Below are 20832 nucleotides of genomic sequence, written 5' to 3'. Positions count from 1 at the left end.
GTAGTATTATGTAAATTTATAATTAAGTTAAAAAAAAGGCATGAATTTGATAGATTTTTTAACTATCCTTTATTTGCAAGTACAAATTTCGTTACATGTATGCTTGAGTTAGCCAAGTTATTCCAATAATAATTTGAAAAAAGTTTTATCTAGAGTGATACATCTTAGAGATATTTATTCTATATTATTTTATCACTATTAGTTGAACAGCTGAACTGAATTTTGAGTTTACAATTCTAATATTCAGCTACATAGCCTCGTAATTTTGAGCCAATCTAGAAGACAGGAAAACATCTTGATCCAGTATTATGAGAAATTTTTCTCCTTAGTGTACTTTTTGATGGAACTAACCCGCATTTGCATTATGTAGAGAGGAAAACCACAAAAACCTCCCACTGTTAACATGATGGCAAGAGGACTCTAACCCATGATCCGTCTACCACTGAGAATATTTTGCATCAGCACTGTGGTCAGTGCGAGCCGAGATTGGAATTTGTATCAACCAGTCATTTCTGGGATTCAAATCCGGGGCACCTGAGGCGAGCGCTATACCCCCCAAACCATCCTAGAGATATTTATTGAATAAACCTTGAACTGGATATAAATATTTTTCCTCTTAGTTATTTAGTTGCTTTAATAAGCTTAATTTTTACCATGATATTAGCTTCCACTTGATTGCTTTTAGCCTTACACAATAGCACAGAAAATTTTTCTGAATCTTTACAAATTCGAAATAATTAATCCTTTTATTAAACTTAAAGTTAACCTTGATTTTAAATTCTTATTGTTGCTCTAAAAACAAATTAAAAAGCAAACAAACTTGATTATTAAAAAGGAAATATAATTTTTTATGAAAAAATATCAAGATTAAACAAATTGTATAAGCTTACTATTATGTTAAATAGTTTATTTTATATTTTTTTCTTTGCTTAATATATATATATATATATATATATATATATATATATATATATATATATATATATATATATATATATATATATATATATATATATATATATTTTGAGATATTAAAACAAAGCACCCTTTATAGGTGATGTGAGGAATGACTTGTATTTGACTTTGGAGAAAGGAGATTTCGAGAAAGGAGGAAAATCCACTGGAAAAAATATTGAAGCCACAGTTTTCTTGGTAAATGCTGAAGGGCTTATTTTAGAGGTATGTCATTTGTTTTACAAAATTTACAAAAGGAGTGAAACTAAGTTACACTCTTCATTGTTTGAGGGTACTCACCTAAAATATGCTAATTAGTTATAGCAGAGGATAATTTAAATAATAAAATCAAATGTAAAAAAAAAAAAAAACTAATCTGTTAGCTGGGTATCAGATGGAGTTTAGCAACAATCACTAAGCTTTATTTTATTTTATTTTTACCTTGGTGGCTTTTATTTTTGGTATATTTAATTCATGCAAATAATCTAAAACAAATAGAAAAAATAGGCACATGAAAAAATAAAATCAATTTTCTCAGCAGACATGAATTAGTAAATTTCTTGAGAATAAGTTTGTGAAAGTCATAATTTATCTACAGATAAATTAGACTTTTGTCATAATTGAAAGTTTGATTCTCTTGTTATTCAGATTTCTTAAATATTTTTTTACGAAAAATATTTAAGACAAAATGGTGCTTCATACTTAAATACTAGCTTAGTCATTTATGAATGTATATTTAATAAAATAATTTAAAATTCTTTAAGAAAAAATGCTTCAAAAAATTCAATAACTTTCAAATAAATTCAAAAAAAATTCTCACTTGTCTCTTTTCAGTTATATATTTGCTAAGCTTGAGGATTATGATAGAAATTTTGTATTTTTTTAAGGCAATTTCTACATTTAGTAGCTTTTAAATTATTCATTTAATTAAAAGATGTTTTGTTTCACTATGCGTTTTTGTAAAAATTTTTATTTTTAGGATTTTAAACCTAATTATTTGTTTTTAAGAAAAAATTAACTGTTGAATAGTAAGCTACAACTTTTTGTTATGTTTCTCAAAAAGTGGAATTTTTTTACAAAAAAAATTTGAAATTTCAAAACTATTTCATTCCTTTTATTAAAAGCAATTTTAACTATTTTGAATATTTTAACTTAAAAAAAACTACGAATAATATGTTTAATGTTTTTTATGTTTTGTATTTTAGAGGTGTATAAATCCAGGCTCTGGTCATGAAAATGTTTCAAAGTATCATTCGGTAGTTTTATATCACAACAACACTCCTCGTTGGTCTGAAATGATTAAAGTAAGTATGATTTAAATTTATAAACTAACATTTCCTACTACAATATTTTGATAATATCTTAAAATACACAAGCTTCTGTTAGTTTTACGTATCATTGATATGAATTTAGCTCTCAAAAAAGAATTACTCGTCTGCACATGTGTTGTTAATTTTACGCAAACATAAGAAAATTTTTTGTAGTTCTTTTTTTAATAGACCTTTAAATTTGGGGGGGGGGGGGAAGAAAAATAATATATCCTTGAATTAAATTTTTGAAACATACACCTAATTTCAAGAAATTATTACATAATTAACTTACATAATTTTTTTATTCCTTTTAAATACTATTAAATTGTTAGGTAACTATTAAATTTTAGGTTGCTCAGTATTTCTTGTTTAATGTTATTGTGCATGTATTCTTAGCTTGCTGTTCCAATTGAAAGGTTTGATGGTGCTCATGTGAGAATTGAATATCGCCATTGTTCAAGTAAGAACATCATTATAAATTGAAATTCTTTTTGGTTCTTTGATAATTAGTTTATAAATGTTAATTGTGAGAACTAAGTTTTTATATCATTATTCATAATTATGTAACATTTAAAGAATTTTCAGCTGAAAACTTATTAACTTTGAATAAGCTGCTTATTTCCAATTATTTTTCCTTGCACAAATACAATTTCTTTTAGTTGTTGTTTGAGTTTCTTTCTTAGTTTCTAATGAAAAATTTCTTGTGTTACATTTTTCTTGTTGTAACTTTTTTCTTTTTATTTCATTTGAAATAGATATTACCTTATTGGATAAAATTGAATAATTGTTAAATGAGGTGAAAAGTGAAAATAATTATTTTTATTGTAGCTCGGGATAAAGATAAGAAACTACTAGGATTTTCTTTTATACTATTGATGGATGATAAAGGAACTATATTAAAAAATGGCAGTCATGAGCTTTATGTATATAAAGTAAGAGTTTTTTTTTTTTTTTTTTTTTTTTTTTTTTTTTTTTTTTTTAAGTGTATGAAAACTTAAATATTCTTTCCTTGTATACTTTCCTTTATTTGATTAGATTTAGGATTCTAATGAAAATTATCATTTAATGGTAATTCTTTTGTTACTCAAAAAGTAAAAAATGTAATCTGGTGTGATAATTTTGTTAAGTTTGTTGTTGGTATGCTGTTATGTTAAGTTAAACTTAATTTTCCAAATATTTTAGATTTTTTCTAACATTTATTTTTTTTAAAAATTTACTGCTAAGGAGAAATTTACGAATTCTTGCCAGTTTAGAATAATTATTTATGAGCCATATTATAATTATTTTCTAATAGTGCAATTTTTTTGCACTCTTGTATTATACATAATTTAGTGATATTTAAAAAGTTACCACTCTAAAATATTCTAGTGTGAAGATGGTCCTAAACTACAAGATCCCAGAGTTTATCTTAGTCTTCCTAGTGGTCCCAAAGATGGTGGAGGAACAACACCAAATAGCATCAGTAGCAACGCTCCTGTGCCTCCGTCACCACCTCCATTCCCAAATCCAACCACTGGACAGTTTTTTTCCCGTAGTTCACGTGAAACTGTGCATATAAAGACCCTCCTTTGCTCCACTAAACTCACTCAAAATGGTTAGTTCATGCTGATAACCTTTATTTGAATAAGCAACTTATTATTATGACTCTGTATATCTGATCTATATATGTCCTAATCTATATCTGTAGTCGAAATATTTTTTTTTTATTCACCAGCAGGTCTGCACATAGTCTTTTGCCTCCTACCCCTCCCAAATTGTTATGCAAAGAAAACCTACACTTCATTCTCTATTTATAAATGATCCGAAACTTATAAAAAACCTCCAAAACACCCACCTATCTAAACTAAACTATTAATAAGAAGAAAAATTACCTTTCATGCCACAATTTTTTGATTAGAAGGGTGGGGATAAGTTTGAATCACAGTTCTATACAGTAGTATATTTGGTAGCTATAACGATGAAAATGTCGAAACCATCAGTGGGTTAATTGATGCCTTTTTTTATTACATTCAATTTCATTAATATAAAAAAGTTCCTTACATTTTATCCAAATGAAGTTGAGGAATAGCAATAAAGTTAATTCATTTCTCTCTGTGAAATTAAGTTTCGTTAAAGTAAACCATTGAAGAGGCTTTGCTATATATCTTATTAAACTACATTTATTTTTTTAATCCACCTACAGGAGATCTTTTATCTTTATTAAAATGGAAGGCTCATCCAGAGCGAATTCAAGATACGCTTCACAAAGTTATGAAATTAAATGGTGAAGAAACTGTTAAGGTCTGTATGTAATTTCTTTTATTTATTTATTTTTTATTGGTCTTAACCCTATTATCTGTGTGTACTAAAAAAAAACATTTCTTAAATTTTTTTAAAACTAACTTTATGTTAACCACATTATTATTTATTAAATAATAGCATTAAAATTGCAGGTTGAAGCTTGTCTCAGTTCCATTAATTTATTTGTTGAATAATTTGTACTAAACCAAACAAATGAAGTTATATTTGCATAGTTTCTATTAAGTTTACCAAAAGCACTTATTTCCCCTGAATTGAATTGTTTCAACAAATGGAACTAAGCTGAATGCTTTTAAATAAAAATTAGGCTTAAGACTTTTTTATAAAAATTAAGGTATAAGTTTTACACAACAATTTTCATTAAAAAATAGATTTCAAGGTGCACGCGCATGGGTTTGTACTTACGTTCTTATTAAATTTCGAATCTGTTAAAGCTACTATTAGCATGTATAAACAGGCAGGCGCATAAACAACTTTTTTCCATAACTAAAAAGATGGTGCATAAGTGTGGATGCTAATTTCAATTAATCATTTGCTAGAATTAAATTTATTGTACCACTGTTTAACTTAAATAATTATTATTACTCATATCAAGATTCCCAGTTTTATTTTATATATTTTGCTTTTACGCTTTTGTCAAGAAGAAATTTTTTTTTTCACATTTTATTTAAAATTTATCCAGCTTCTCCTAATAACTGAGCCCAATAAGATTTTTTTTTTTTTTTTTTTTTTTTTTTTTTTTTTTTGATGCTATATAACGTCTACCATACTTGTCAGAATAAGACAAGACAAATGAAATAATATTTAAACTATTTTAATATTGTTATTACATAATTTATGCCTGTTAATATTTATTAAAATTTACTTTTCATATTTATTCTTTTTTCTTCTTCTAAATTTACAGATATTTTTTAATTTATATATTTTTTCTCCATTTAGTTTCTTCAAGACATTCTTGATGCACTCTTTTCAATGTTTTCAACTGGTGATGGAAATTCTACCTCTAATTCTGGTTTAGTGTTTAAAGTTCTAGTAAGTTCGTGAATATTTTCAATCCATTATGACTTTTTATAGGCTAATTATTAAATGCTTAAAATATTATTTTTACATAGCATTTATATTATTTTTTATTACTTTTTATTTAAACTAAAAAAAAAAAAAAAAAAACGGGCTATTTCAAATATATTTCATCACCATTAAGTTGAAATTTTTTCAACATGGTTTCATTTTCATTGTAGTTTTATCTAGAAATAATACAAACGAAATAATAATAAATTTAAAAAGAAATTTTGTTCAAATAGTATTTAAACTGCTCAATATATAACAGATTTTTAAAGATATTCTGTTTCATATTAATATGTATATATATGTTTGTATTTAGCTGAACAAGTTTTTAATAATATTTTTATTAGTCACATAACATTCCGGGTACAATCTAAAAAGAATTTTAATCTGTTTAAGTTTAAGTACACATTACAACTATCCAAAACTAAAAAAGGCTTCTTTACAAAAAACCCATGTCTTAAAAATCAAATTAAAATTCTAAACTGCTTTAAATCGATCTTTCATAAACTAAAATTATTCTTTCTCTAAATCCATTTTTCCATAATGTATTATTAAAATTCAATTTTTTTTTTTTTTTTTTTTTTACATTCTAACAACCCAAAAATTCATTTGTATGCACGAAAAGGTGAATTTTTGTATGAGTGCATGAAGACTTACAGACCAAGAATGGAGTGTTATTTTTTAGCACTTCATAATAGACTAAATTCGTTTGAGATTTTTTGACCTTTAAATATTTATGTTGGCTTAGAATGTGTCTTTTGTGTAAATTCTTGACATAAATCGTGTTATAACATGATTGGTACCATGCTAGTTTTACAAGTTCTGGAAAATTCATGTTAATTTCAATGATTTTTTTAAGGGAAAATGTTTTTCTTTTTTATATTTTATGTACTTGACCACTTTTTGATTTTTAGAACCTCAAATGCTAATGTCCCAAAACAAAACATTAGTATAATAAACTATTTTAATTCATTTAATATTTTATCACATTATGTATGAATAATTTAACGGAAATAAATTTATTTGTGCAAGAATAAATTTATTTATTTTATGTTTTTTAGAGGGTACATGTTTTTGACTTAACTTCACTGTTAAAGGGCGAAATATTATGTTTTACTATGTGATGGTTAGAGCCCGGAAGTTCAGGCAAAATGCCATAATTGCCCTTTTCTGCCTTTTTTAAACGTTTTCTTCTGAAAATGCCTTTTTCGTTCCTTTTGTTCATAAATGCCTATTTCTGTCTAATTTAAAATATTTCTGCAAAGCTTTTTGTGCTTTTGACCGAGCATAAACGCAAAATGGAGAAATTTTGAAGTACAGAAATGGTTGATTGTCATCCGACGTATTGTAATGCATTTATAGAGATTAGGACTTTAATTCCTTTTGTCTTATTAATATTTTCTCTCCGTCTCTTCGTGATGGCGTCACCTTCGTCGTGGCGTCAGAAAACATGGCGTCACCTTCGCCCGATGCGCTTTGTAAGGAGAGAGAGAAAGGGAGTGAAAAGATTGGAGTTATTTTTACTTACAGTCAATAGAATTTATTCTTACTTACGGCCCATATAGCCCACACCATCGAATAACTCGTATGCTCTCTTATCTACAAAACGAATTCACCAAGCTGGTTGAGCACATTGTAGCAGGAGTGCGAAAAAGTTTTCTAGTACTACTAGTTATTTCTAAAATGCCTAAAGTAAAAGCCTGCACAAGCAAAAAACTGGACAGTTTTGTGAAAGAATTTGGGTCGGATGTGTTTTCTACTGATGGGAGCATTCTGTTTTGTAAGGCATGCGAGAAGTCAGTAAATTTTGAGAAGAAGTATTTTATATCTCAGCACTTGGAGACATCTAAGCATAAAACAGCAAAAGATAAAAAAGATGGGAAAACACCAACTCTGATTCCCACTTGTTTTCAATTATCTTCTCGCAAATCGGAATTTGCAATGGATTTATGCAGATCATTTGTAGATGCCGTCATTCCGCTGTGGAAACTTGAAAATAAAAGTATACGAGGTTTTTTGCAAAAATATACGAATCAAAGTGTGCCCTGTGAATCAACTTTAAGGAAAACTTATTTAGATGACTGTTATACCGAAGTTCTTAAAACTATTCAAAATGAAATCGGAACGAAAAGCATATGGCTATCTATAGATGAAACGACAGATGTAACTGGACGATATGTTGCGAATGTTATTGTTGGTGTTATGGACCCATTTGAAAAACATAAAATCTTTTTGTTGACATCTGAACAGTTGCAAAAGACTAACAGTACTACAATTGCACAGTTGTTCACTAATGCACTGGCTTTACTTTGGCCAAATGGTACTGAGCATGAAAGAGTGCTATTATTTCTTACAGATGCAGCCTCCTACATGAAAAAAGCTGGAAATGCCTTAAAAGTTTTATTTCCTAATATGATCCATCTAACGTGCCTTGCTCATGCATTGCACAGGATAGCAGAGGAAGTAAGAGGTCTCTATCCTGAGGTAGACTCGCTTGTTTCTAGTGTGAAAAAAGTATTTGTGAAAGCCCCTTCAAGAGTTCAAGTGTTCAAAGAAATTGCACCAGACATTCAATTACATCCTAAACCGATTCTTACGAGATGGGGAACATGGATTTCAGCAGTCTCATACTACTGCACAAATTTTGAGGAAGTTACTCGAGTCCTTACCAGCTTTTCGGATGAAGAGGCAATATCCATAAGAAAAAGTAAAAATCTGCTTAGCAGTTCTAAAATTAAAAATGAACTGACTTTTATTTCAACTTATTTTGGGAAGCTCCCTGGAGCTATTGAACACATGGAAAAAAGAAATATGTCTTTGTCCGAGTCACTAAAGATTTTCGATAATATTATTGAAGAACTAATGTCTGTGCCTGGACCATTTGGTGACATAATAAGGAAGAAATGTGAAAGCATCATCTCTGCAAATACAGACTTTGAATGCATCAAGGACATTGCAAAAGTATTTTCTGGTGATACTACAGTTGAACTTACCATATCTCCTACCATGGCAAGTTGTTTCAGGTACGCGCCCATAACTTCTGTCGAAGTAGAAAGATCCTTCTCTTTGTTAAAAACTATATTGACTGACAGGAGACAAAATTTCTCTTTCAAAAATTTGAAACAGCATCTAGTTGTGATGTGCAACAACAACCAATCATCAGAATAAATTTGCATACAATATTATTGTAAGTACGAGTTTTAAATTTTTATTTCGCACCTACGCAGTTGAGGTTTTTTTTTTGTGCAATTATGTCCACTTCTTTTGTACTATTGCTACGGCAGTCGAGTGAAATGAATATGTAGGTATACTGGATACTTCTAGCAACTTTTTTTATACCTTGGATACCTATATAGGCTTTTAGGCATTACCAACTACCATTTTGCTCCAATTTTAAGTGCCTTTTTAAGTGCCTATTTCAAGCTTTTTAAATGCCTTTTTGCCTGCCTATTTTTGCATTTTTTATTGCCTGAAATTCCGGGCTTTAGTGATGGTAGATAATTATTATTTTAACCTAATACACAATATTTTTTTCCTTTCTAATTTTGAAATTTTGATGGGTATTTTTTTATTTTTCCTTTTAAAGGTACACATCTTAAGTCTGCTAGAAGATAACAAATTTGAGCATTTTAAGCCTGTTATGGATGCATACATTACTGGACATTTTGCTGCTGCTCTAGTGTACAAGTATGTAAAAACATATTGCCTTATTATCAATAAAGTATTTAATGCATACATTACTGATGTAACTTTTCCGTAATTTATAAGGTATAACAATGTATGGTTTAGTGAAAATTATGCCATATATATTATTTAATTTTTAAATTATTTTTACATTTTGAAAATGATGAAACACTTATTTCAACTAAGTTTTTCTGAATTTTCATTTGCAAGTTTCAATGGGGAAATGCTTGTTTATTTATAAATAGTAGCAAAATTTTTTGTCCTAGTCACGAAGAGGAATATTTATCATAATAAGTAGCTAAATGCAGTTTTGGTTATGTAGTATTTATTTTGTCTTTTATGATCTGTGTCATATAAGAACTCAATTAGAGATTTTTTTATTATTTATCAATCTGACTTTTATGAATCAAGTTTTTTAAGGAAAGTGATTCTTTGTATTTGACGTAGTGTATTTTGTGGTAGTATTCTTTTTGGGCTAAATTATTCTTTCATGACATTGCAAATTAAAAGTGTAGTAGATGAAAGTTAAAAAAGTTTGTATAGTATACAAAACATAATGTTACAGCGTTACTAACTTTTAGCCAAATATTAAGATTATCATTTTCTGTGTTTTAAGATACAATTTTATTGACTTGAGAAGATCACATAAGATATTAAATGATGTTGATAGTCAATAAAGTTAAAAATAAACAAGAAAAAGTACTTGTTCTGAATGAAATACTTTTTTTTTATTTAATAAAAGAGGATTTTACAATCTGAAATTTTAAATGTAAAAAATATGATCGTTTAATATAAGTGGAGCTGCTAATTTTAATCCATTTTTTGTTTGAAATTTTAACATTATTTATCATAATTGTTTAACTTGTTGAGCAACTAAAAATAATCTTTACGCCTGCACTTTTTACCTGAAATTTTTTTTCTCCAGCAATATGCTTATTATTAATTATATAATAATGAAAGGGGGCAACAATTTAAAAATGCAAATAAATAAAATGTACCTTAAAAATTTGTTTTTTATCCTCATTTGCTTGTTAGATGCTTAGTGTGTTTAATAGCACTTATGTAATATTTTTGTTTCTTTTTTTACTTTTTAGAGGTTTGATAAGCTGTGTGAAGCATTGCGCAGATTTAGTTAGAGATGCTGATAAACAAGATGCAATTCAGAAGTGTTTCCGTTCATTGGAATATATTTTTAAATTTATTATACAGTCTAGGATTTTATTTGCTAGGTAAGTTCTTTCAATTTAAATAATGATTTTTTTTTCATTCTCCTAATTTACCTAAATTTAATATACTTTACATCTGGTATCAAATAGAAATACTCTGAATATTTGAGTTCTGACTGGTATTTCAATCCTTATAGCTAAATAATTTAGCTTATTCAAAATTATCATATGATTCATTAATAGTGAAGAATTTTTTATCCTGAATCATTTGGATTTAAAACAAGTCTGAAAAATAGATTTCCCCACATAATAAGTCTTTAATTCTAAAAAAAAGACTAACACGTGTGTTAAAGGTACAAACAAATAAACAAAATCAATTTTTATTTCATGAAATTTCATATTTATTTAAGCATCATTTTATCAACTAATTAATATTAATTAATGAAATAAATGTCAAAAAATAAGCAGAATTTTTGCCTAATATTTTTAACACAATTGTTTTACTATTGAAATGTTTTATATCTAAATTTACACTGCTATTTAATTAGTGTGGTGGCTTTAATTCTTGCCTATCCAATCTCAATCAGACTCACCTGTTGCTAATAGCCCAGTAGTGAACTCTAAAGCATCAACAACCAAACCAAACAACAAAGAAACCAAACCTAAATTTGTGATAATATAATAAATATATTATACTGAGATCTCATCAGTATGTTTCATATTGTATTAAAAAAAGTTACATTAACATGCTTAGTTTGAAGTATATTTTAAAAAAATAAAATCGAGAACTTAATTTTAAGTCAAATTTTTAAATTTATGTACCTTTTTATGTAGATTGTATTGATCAAAATGCTTTGTTTCTCAACAAAATGATTTTTCATTGCTAAGTTAATGTATTTGTGTAATGCTAGTTGTTTGAATTGTATGAATATCTTAAATAATGGATCAATAATTATTTACTTTGACAAATATTTGTCTCATTTCAGAGCTACTGGTGATCAAAGTGAGGAAGCTTTCAAAGCCGATCTCTATTCTTTATTTAATTCTTTTAACCGCATGTTAGCCATTAATCATGATCTCATTATTCTTCCTACTCAAGTAAGTTTTGCATTTCTTTTAATATTGTTTCATACATTATAACCATCTATTTCTTTAACTGTTGCTTCATCCAAATGTTTTGTGTCTCCATATTTGAATTGTTTTGTTGCTTTTAAGAAATTTTTTAAGGTAGTGCTGAACCTCAAAATTTAATTAGCTTTTATTTAATTTGTTTAGCAACACATTTGATTATGCATAACTCTACTTGATTACTGTAAAATTTACTGTAGACTTTTTTGATCAGGTTATGTACTTTTCATACTACTAACTTAAAATAATTTTTTTTCTACTTGATTCATAATCTACATTTTCACTTTTTTTAAAAAAAAATTAAGATGTTTAATCAATTTGTTTGGATTGCAGATTGCCTTAGTTTCTAGTTTTGGTCAGATATATGTTCAGCTTTTAAGTGTGTTACCAGTCCAGGAAGTTGCCAAAATTGTTAAGTTGACCATAGATTGTTTACCCACTGAACCAAATGTTGCTCTTACTCAAGCCAAACTTAGATGTATACATGATACTGTGAAAAGTGAAATATTTCAAAACATAGGTAAGTTACTTTTGAATTAGTCAATTAAGGTACTTTCTTTCACATAGATCTCTTTATTTAATTTACATTGTCTTCAAAGTTTGTTCAAATATAAGACATTGACACATACATTATATGTTATTATTACACCTCTATGAATGTTTTGATTTAAATGTATATCAATCTTACTTTTAAAAAAATTATTTTCGATTAGAGGTTGTTTGAAGTTAATGTGGTTTTCATTAATTTATATTTAAGTAATTTGGAGCCTCTATTCACCATGATTGCTTCAACAATATTTTTTTTCATGATTATCATGTTGCCTCAAAATAAAAAATTATTCGATTAATATATTTTTATTTTAAAAGTTTTTCTAATTGTATTAAGACAAATTTGGTTCCACAGATTTTGTTTCTAATTGTACAGATTTTGTTTCTGGATAAAATCTAAACCAAATAATTTTGCCTGGTTACCTATCACTGCAATATAATATAGGAACAACATTTTAATTGTACTATTAAAAAATGGTTTGTATTAACTTTTAATTTTACAATTCAATGTGAAAACTTTTTAATTGTATTAACACAAATTTGGTTCCAAAGATTTAGTTTTTGATTCTATTGAGATTAAATATGAACCCAATAATTTTGCTGGGTTATAATTACAACCTTTAATGATAAGTATCTTTTATGAATTGAATGAAATACAACATTTAATGAATAAGTGCTGCTGATAAAGGTAAAATCATGTAATTACTGGGCAATATAATATATTAACAACATTTTTTGTTTAACACCTTTAGTTTTGAATAATAATAAAAAACAATTACTTTTAAAATAACAAAGGATTATATTAAGATCTGACAAATCAATATTACTAGTAAATATCTACCAAAAATTAGGTAAATACCATTTATGTTTTGTTAATTTTATGCAGTCAGTAACCTAGTTCTTCCTGGCAGAATATATATTTTTTTCTGTTTTTCTTTTAGATTCCAGAGTGGAGTTATTTGAAGTGTTCACGCGGCATTTAAAAAAGCATATGCTACAACAGCAAGAGCTGACAACATGTGCCACCATTTTGGGTGACATGCTTACATACTTGCATCATGAGCATTCCAAAAAGCAACACTCCTCTAGTCATGCGGTGAGCCGAGAAGTAGAAATATTAGCCCTTGTTTTACTAGAAACATTAATCTTTTGTGTTAAGGATCTCGATCGCTCATCATCAGTGGCTGTAAGTCAGCAATTTATTTCTCTTATTTTAATATTGCTTCATACATTCATATTTTAATATAGCTCTTACTTCATTGAAATACTATTTTATACACTCTTATAAAACTTTAATTCCTCATCTTGAATTTGGACTCAACTCATTTAACGTGTACATTGTCAAATAATATGTATATTGTCAAATAAAATGTATATTGTCAAAGTAATATGTAAGTAAATAACTTAAAGTTAAAGTACGCAAATAAAAAAGTTTATAACTTAAAAACGTTAAACTAATTTGAAAAAAAAAGAAAAGAAAAAACTACAAGAAGTTCTTTGGATATAAATAAATTAACATGTTATTTATCATTTTAGGGACCTCTTGTGGCATCATTAGTTGCTCTTTTAAGATTAATGGAGGAGCAGCATTACAATCATTTGTGGGAGAAATTCGGCAATGTTCGGCAGCGTAGAGATAGGAGGCAATTGAAGGATTTTCTTCTCAGTGTCTTTTTTGTCTTCCATGATTTTGTGAAACAAGATGTTTTTCCCACAGATTGGGTTATCATGAAAATGCTCACAAATCAGTAAGTGAACTTTTCTCGTGATTATTAATCTATCAAAAACATTTTATTTTTTTAATTACCTGGTTCTAATAAGTATTTTTGATTTGCTAATATTAACTAAATAATTTCTTCATTGCTAATTATCATTTTCTATTTCTTATAAATTAATAGTCCATTTCACATTACAGAAACAGAAAATTTCCCTAATATTTGTTTAACTGAGTTTAAGTATTTAAAATATTTTCTGAGCTTTTAATTCAGTAATGAAATTTCATCTGTGTTCTGCTTTAAATTGCATTGATTTATAATAATATATTAATTATATGCAGTTATTATTTAACAGGGCTTATTTACCAACTATGTAATTTACCAAAGGTTAATACTTCACTCTAACTTAAAGTTCGGCAGATTTTTATTCTAAAATTTAAAATTAAAAGTTATCTTTCAACTGTTTTTATTGTATTATTAATATTATTATTTTTCTCAAATTACAGCAAATAAAATAATTTTATTTTTCAGTGTTATTCTATGTGCTCTTCAGGAATTCTCTCAACCTTTAACTGTGGACTTTTTAGATGGTCTTGACTTTGATGAACAAGTAAGCTTTCAAAATAATATTCCTGCAAAATTGTTTGAAACTTTTTATGTTCTCATTCAGGAAATTTCATATACTTGTTCATGATTTATTATTTATATTTCGACAAGGAGCAAATTTGGGATGAATGTTTTATCTTGTACTTGGTTGTTTATAACCTAACGTAAAGCATGCAGAGATAAATAAGTTATCAGTGTATGTGAATTTTTTATTGGCATTTGAATTAGTAAATTTAATTTTTTTAAATATTTGAATTATTTTTATTATTATAATTTTTTTTACATTATGATTCCTGTAATGAATTGAATGTTAATAAACATAATTTTTTTTATCTTTTAAATTTGAGTCATTTTGTGATTCTTAAAAGAAATTTTTTTTTCTATCCTGCTAAAATCTTACTTTTGTCGTACAAACTTGAGATTATAAATAGGGTGTCTGCTGGAAATGATGCTGTTAGAGTATAATAGAACTAGAACTAAATATATTTTTTAATATTGATTTTTTTAAAAGAAAAATGAAGATTTTTAAAGCATGATAAATACAATAAATTCACACTTTAACTGTAGCTTTTAACTCTAAACATAACTAACACTAAACAAAATCTATGTATAAAGTTTTGGAAGAATTCTAAAATAAGCTTTTTTTGCAATGTGTGTTTGCATAATGAGAGATCCTCAAAATCAGCATTTTTCTGAAAGTTCCATTAAAGTATGTAATTACTGTTCTATTTTGTCTGTCAGCAAGCAAAAAAAAAACAACTATAACTTTGATTCTAAAGTTCAGAAAACAAAATTTTTTAGAGATTTAGAAAGCTAATGGACAAAAATTTAAATATACACAGTAAAAAAATATAAATTTTTGCCGAAATTACCGATTTTTACCCAGTTGGATACCTTAAGAATGTTATAAATACGATCACTGATTTTTTAATTGCGAACTGTCCTCTGAATAAATTTCTAGTAATCACTATAGAAATGTTTTATTATTTGCTAATTCTGTTGCCATTTTAGTTTAAATTGATATAATTGTAGCTAAAATTAATCTTTAATTTTACACCTATCAATCTTACATTGTCTGGCATAAAAAGTTTAAATTTCAATTTAAAAATGGTGCCTCACGTTTTATAGGAGTTCGTTACAATTTTAGGTGCAAAAATTCTTTTCATAGTAAAACATTAATTTGCTGTTATGTTGTTCTTTATTCTTTTTTAAAGCCAATTTAATTAAGGGCTTTAATATTTTAATTTTATATATGTTCTCTTTATTTTTTTTGAGGTATATTATATTTCTCTTTTAGTTATGGAGCAGCTATTTTTCTCTTGCTGTAGCTTTTTTAACTCAACCAGCCTTACAATTAGAGACTTTTTCTGATGTAAAGAAAGATAAAATTATTGAGAAGTAAGTAAAATGAAATGCTGAGTTATAATTTTACATGGAAGAATTTTTGAATTTATATTGCTTTTTAACTTTTGTGTGTGTTTAAGTCATAATTGATATTATTTTAATTCAAATTTTGATTTTATTATATTTATTTTTCAGGTATGGAGATATGAGAGTTCTAATGGGCTTTCAAATACTATCCATGTGGGACAAATTAGGTTGGCATGATATATATATATATTTTTAGTACCATTTTACAATCAATATTACTTTCTTATTCATCAATCCATTTCATCAACTGAAGAAAATTCATTCATTCTTCAAGTATCACTTAAACATAGTTAAAATGAACAAAAAAGTTTTACATTCTGTCTGACCTAAAATTTTTGGTCAAGCTTTGATAATTCTTTTATAAAGAAAATGTAATTTATTTTTACGTATTATATATTTCCATTTAATAGAAATGACTCTAACAATTTTAAAATTCCAACTTAAAAGTGGTTTTCTGAAGTTTCTCATTTTAGGTTTTATAGTTTAATTAATGCATAATGGGTCGATGGTTATGGCACTGAACTATTGCTGTAATGCACTGCATTTCAATTCCTGATTATAGCTTGAAACCCACCCCATGAAAGTAGGAAGTAAAGGTGGTTGGTGCACAAAGCTGGCCATGCAGTCACCAAGATGCCATATCACTCAATATTGATCACTCTTCATGATGTTCCTGACTCATAACAAACTCCTATTATCTAATATTAAAAGATATCCTGCATAAAATGCTGCATGGAAATAAAAAACTGCATATTTTTGTATTCTATTTGTTAAGTAGTTTGTCAGTTGCATATTTAGTAAAATTTACATTTTATTAAAAAGTGAATGTTTGAAGATAAAGTTTAAAAATTTATTTTTTTCTTATTTATATCAAGTTTGAAATAAATGTTTTATTCGTGTGAAACAAAGAAACATTATTAGAAACATTGACAATAGTTAGTACAGGGCCCTAAGGACCTGCAGTTTCCTAAGTCTAGTAGAATCATTGCATTAAGCATGAAAGTGCACAGTACTTTGAATTTAATAGTTTCTGAGATATTAAATAATTCAACTGTTGTTTCTTTTTTTTATGTTTGAGATTTAGTTAATATATTTGTATTCATTGCATAAATTCAAGTTTTGAGGAAGACATTTTATTGATTGTCATATTCTTTTAATAGGTGATCATAAAATTTTCTTTATACCTGCAATGGTGGGACCATTCTTAGAAGTGACATTAGTGCCTGAAATTGATTTACGGAAAGCAACTTTACCAATATTTTTTGATATGATGGATTGTGAGCAAAAAGTCCGTGGCAGCTTTAAACAGGTAATTTACATTTTTATATCAATTGGAAATGGGAGCTTAAAAAAGTGTGAAAATCAATAAAAGATAACATATTAAATTCTAAAATAAAAAAACTGTTTACGCAAGATATATGTTCAAACTGTTTCAAAAACATAATAATTATTCCTTTTCATTATAAATAATACTTGCATACCTGCCAAGTCTCCTGTTTTTTAACGAAGACTCCTGTATTTTATGACTCTCTCCTGTTTACCCTTATATTCTCAAATTTCTCTGTATTTATTTAAGAATTTAAAAAAAATTGGCTTTAAAATATCCATTGATGGCAAAAATACCTCTCTTAATCCTTTACAGATGGTGTTATTGCCAGTATTGCGGTATGTTGAGTGTTTATAGTTTAAGTAATGGTTATGGGGATAGAATGTTCGCCTTGCAATGAAGTGAACTGGGTTCGAATCCCAGCGATGGCTAGTCGATACGAATTCCACTCCTGTCTCCAGAGCCGGATTATACCTTTCGTAGGCCCTAGGCACAGCCGTTTTTGGGACCTCCCCTCCTTCCCCCACTCCTCCCCTCTTTTCAAAATATATGCTAAAATTTTCTTGCATATAATTTTTTACATTTTTATTAATATGGATTTTAATTTACAAATTTGTTTATCGAACTTCATCTGCAATACCGACATACTTCCGATATTGCAGTTGATATCGATAATACCATTATGATTAGTTCGATCGATAACTATGTTAAAGATAAACTTGTGAATACTTTTCCTAACGTTCACATTGCATTAAGAATATATTTGTCGATTCTTGGATCAAATGCAGGAGAAAGATCTTTCTCCAGATTAAAATTGATAAAAAATTATTTGCGTTCAACAATGAATCAAGATCGTTTGGCATCGCTCGCTCTTATGTCTATTGAATACGACATTTTGCGTAGTTTGGAATTCGACAGCATAATACAAGATTTCGTTGAATCCAAAAATCGCGAAAAAGTAATATCATAAGATTCTGCAAAATAATTTATTACCGAAAAATATTATATTTTTTATTTGTATCTTCATAATTTTGTGCAAAATACACTTGTTGTTTTTAAAGCTAAATTATTTTTGTCAACAAATTTTTTTCGCCCAAGTTTTTCGTAGGCCCCTGAATTTCGTAGGCCCTAGGCACGTGCCTAGTGTGCCTATAGGTTAATCCGGCCCTGCCTGTCTCACACGGACCATAGTGCGAATGTGAAATATCCTCCGTGGTAGGCGGATCACGGGTTAGAGTCCCCTTGCCGTCAGGCTAACCATGGAAAAACGTTGTGGTTTTCCTCTCCGTATAACACAAATGCCGGTTAGTTCCATCAAAAAGTCCTCCACAAAGGCAAATTTCTCCTACTACTTGATCCAGGAGTACCCTTGTCTTCTGGATTGGGTTCAGAATGACAAGGCTACGAAGTTGAACATTAGTAGTTGTAAACCCAAATGGCTTTGGGTTGGCTATTCAACGACGGTTATAAAATAAAATAGTTTAAGTAATTATAAATAATGGTTTAAAAAAATCTTTAGATTATTATTTATATACATATTTTTTACTTCGGTAAATGTAAGTGCTAATATTTTTTTCAAATATGAATTTCTCTTTTTGACTTGCATAATTATGCATAATGTATCAAAACTTTACTGATAGCTTATTAAATGTCGCTAGTAAAATCTCCAATATTTTATTTCTCCAACGTGGGCAAGTATGTACTTGTATTAAAGCATGCAATTTGCACTGCATAATCAATGAATATTGTTAATTTTGTAAAAAACAGAAAACTGTAGTAAAAATTCAAATAAAATAAAATTTTAAAAAGTAAAACTTGATATTGTGCTCATCGAAACCAGTTTAAGCTATCCATGTCCTACATTTAAAGACCGACAATATTCATAAGAACAGTAATTTGATTAAAAATTTCACATTTAAAATTTTAATTACTGACTGACAAAAAAAAAATTTATTTTATGGAGTTTCTTTTCATTATTAGTTTTCTCTTTTTTTGCAGGTGGAATCTGAACTCATCGATAAGTTAGATATTTTAGTCAGTGAGAACAAAGGTGACGAGGAATACAGGCAACTTTTTAATACTATGTAAGCTTGCAATATTGATATTGCAGTTTTGTTCTAATGGTTTTAAATGTACCATTTTATTCTAACTATAATAGTTATTTACTTATATAAGTCTTCTTTTTTTTTCACTGTTTAATAATATTTTACAATATCATTATTTCTTTTTTTAAAAATTATTTTAATCTTTAGATTTTTTAAAATTCTCATGTATTATTTAAAGTAGGTATTAGACTAAAAAATCTTAAATCTGACTTATATCTGAAATTTTGCTAAGAACCATCCAGCTCTTAAAAGTATTTTAGTGATTTTAGCTAAGACTGTATAAGCAAACACTGTGCGTGAATGCATTGGCGAAGATTCTTAAATCTTGCAAATGCTTTTTAAAAATTAATTTATTTTTCAAAAAATATATTAAGTTTATGCAAAAATAAAAAAATAATCATTTATAGGAGGTAAACATTTCCAGAGGAGATTTTCTAGGGGAAATAGATATTTCATTCACTAATTGTTCAATAAAAAAAGTTTGTTTAGAAATGTAAGAAAACTGTTTCTTTTTTTTTCTGTTCTGTTTTTTGGAATAAAATAACTATTATCAAGGAATATTTTAGAGTTACAGATACTTTTGGCTTGTGTGCATTGATATTTTATCTTATCTTGATGTTAATTAATAATTGTTTATATTTTAGTATTATTTGCTTATAATTCTCATTGTTTGAGTCAAGTCAATTGATCGTAAATGTGATTTAAAAAGAATTTGCTTAGGATTAATAATTTATCTCAGTTTAAAATAAAAGCGAGTTTTGCTCTTTTAATTTTGATTAGCATAACTTTTTGTGAAATAATTGTTGTTTATTTATTCTATTTTAATGTTATTTTCATTTCTATTACATGGTGTTCCAGGGAACATTTAAGTGCTGTGTAAGTATAATGTCAATTTCATTGTCTTATTTCTTACAAAAAAAATTTTTATTACTTTTTGTTATAACTGAACTGAACTTATTCTGTTATTAATGAACTAGTTATCTGTACAGAAAATCTGATAACCCTTAAAAAGGAACAACACAAAATTTTTAAAAAGAGGAAAATATTATCACTTTTTTTGATACTTTATCTTGTTAAGATTATTGTACCAAAATATTGAATTTATTTTGGTAAAAATGTAAAAGTTACAGCCTATTATAAGCTTGGCACGTTACATGTATAAACATGTGAACTTGTACGCTCAACTGATTTATTGTTGTGCTCACTCCTATCCTTAGGAAAATACCATCATTTTAAATATATTATTGAAATAATGTGTTTAAGTTGTGTAAGAAAAAGAATCAATAATACTTATTTAGCTGTAATAATTTTTAATGAAGGTTGCAAAGGATTATTAACAATTTTCAAAACATTAAAAATAAGTATAGGTCTAGCAGCCAAAATGAAGCTGACCACAGAATTTCGGATACTAATCTAAAATCATATGAGGCATCAAATAAGGTTGGATCGACTTTAAAATAGGACTAGACTAGCACTTGAGACTGCTAAAAATGA

General features: G+C 27.3%; 1 protein-coding gene across 2 annotated transcripts in view; it reads left to right on the top strand.

Moving 5' to 3' along the window:
• The window catches only part of spg (dedicator of cytokinesis spg), a 61128-nt gene that overhangs the window by 17229 nt on the left and 23067 nt on the right, over positions 1-20832 (top strand). For both annotated transcript variants that reach the window (XM_071186398.2, XM_043044705.3), the window contains 19 exons: positions 1055-1179; positions 2160-2258; positions 2661-2724; positions 3093-3196; positions 3633-3858; positions 4447-4544; positions 5502-5594; positions 9214-9314; positions 10406-10540; positions 11464-11575; positions 11939-12125; positions 13096-13340; positions 13691-13902; positions 14401-14479; positions 15773-15873; positions 16015-16073; positions 17067-17215; positions 19232-19317; positions 20197-20214. In XM_071186398.2, coding sequence (XP_071042499.2) covers positions 1055-1179; positions 2160-2258; positions 2661-2724; positions 3093-3196; positions 3633-3858; positions 4447-4544; positions 5502-5594; positions 9214-9314; positions 10406-10540; positions 11464-11575; positions 11939-12125; positions 13096-13340; positions 13691-13902; positions 14401-14479; positions 15773-15873; positions 16015-16073; positions 17067-17215; positions 19232-19317; positions 20197-20214 — 2293 coding nt within the window. The remainder of the gene's footprint in view (positions 1-1054; positions 1180-2159; positions 2259-2660; positions 2725-3092; positions 3197-3632; positions 3859-4446; positions 4545-5501; positions 5595-9213; positions 9315-10405; positions 10541-11463; positions 11576-11938; positions 12126-13095; positions 13341-13690; positions 13903-14400; positions 14480-15772; positions 15874-16014; positions 16074-17066; positions 17216-19231; positions 19318-20196; positions 20215-20832) is intronic.

This window comes from Parasteatoda tepidariorum, chromosome 9, assembly GCF_982258835.1.
Source record: "Parasteatoda tepidariorum strain Cologne lab strain chromosome 9, Ptep-v5.0, whole genome shotgun sequence".
Classification (NCBI taxonomy): domain Eukaryota; kingdom Metazoa; phylum Arthropoda; class Arachnida; order Araneae; family Theridiidae; genus Parasteatoda; species Parasteatoda tepidariorum.
The sequence above is the reverse complement of the archived record's forward strand: the minus strand, read 5'-3'. Positions and strand labels throughout refer to the sequence as shown.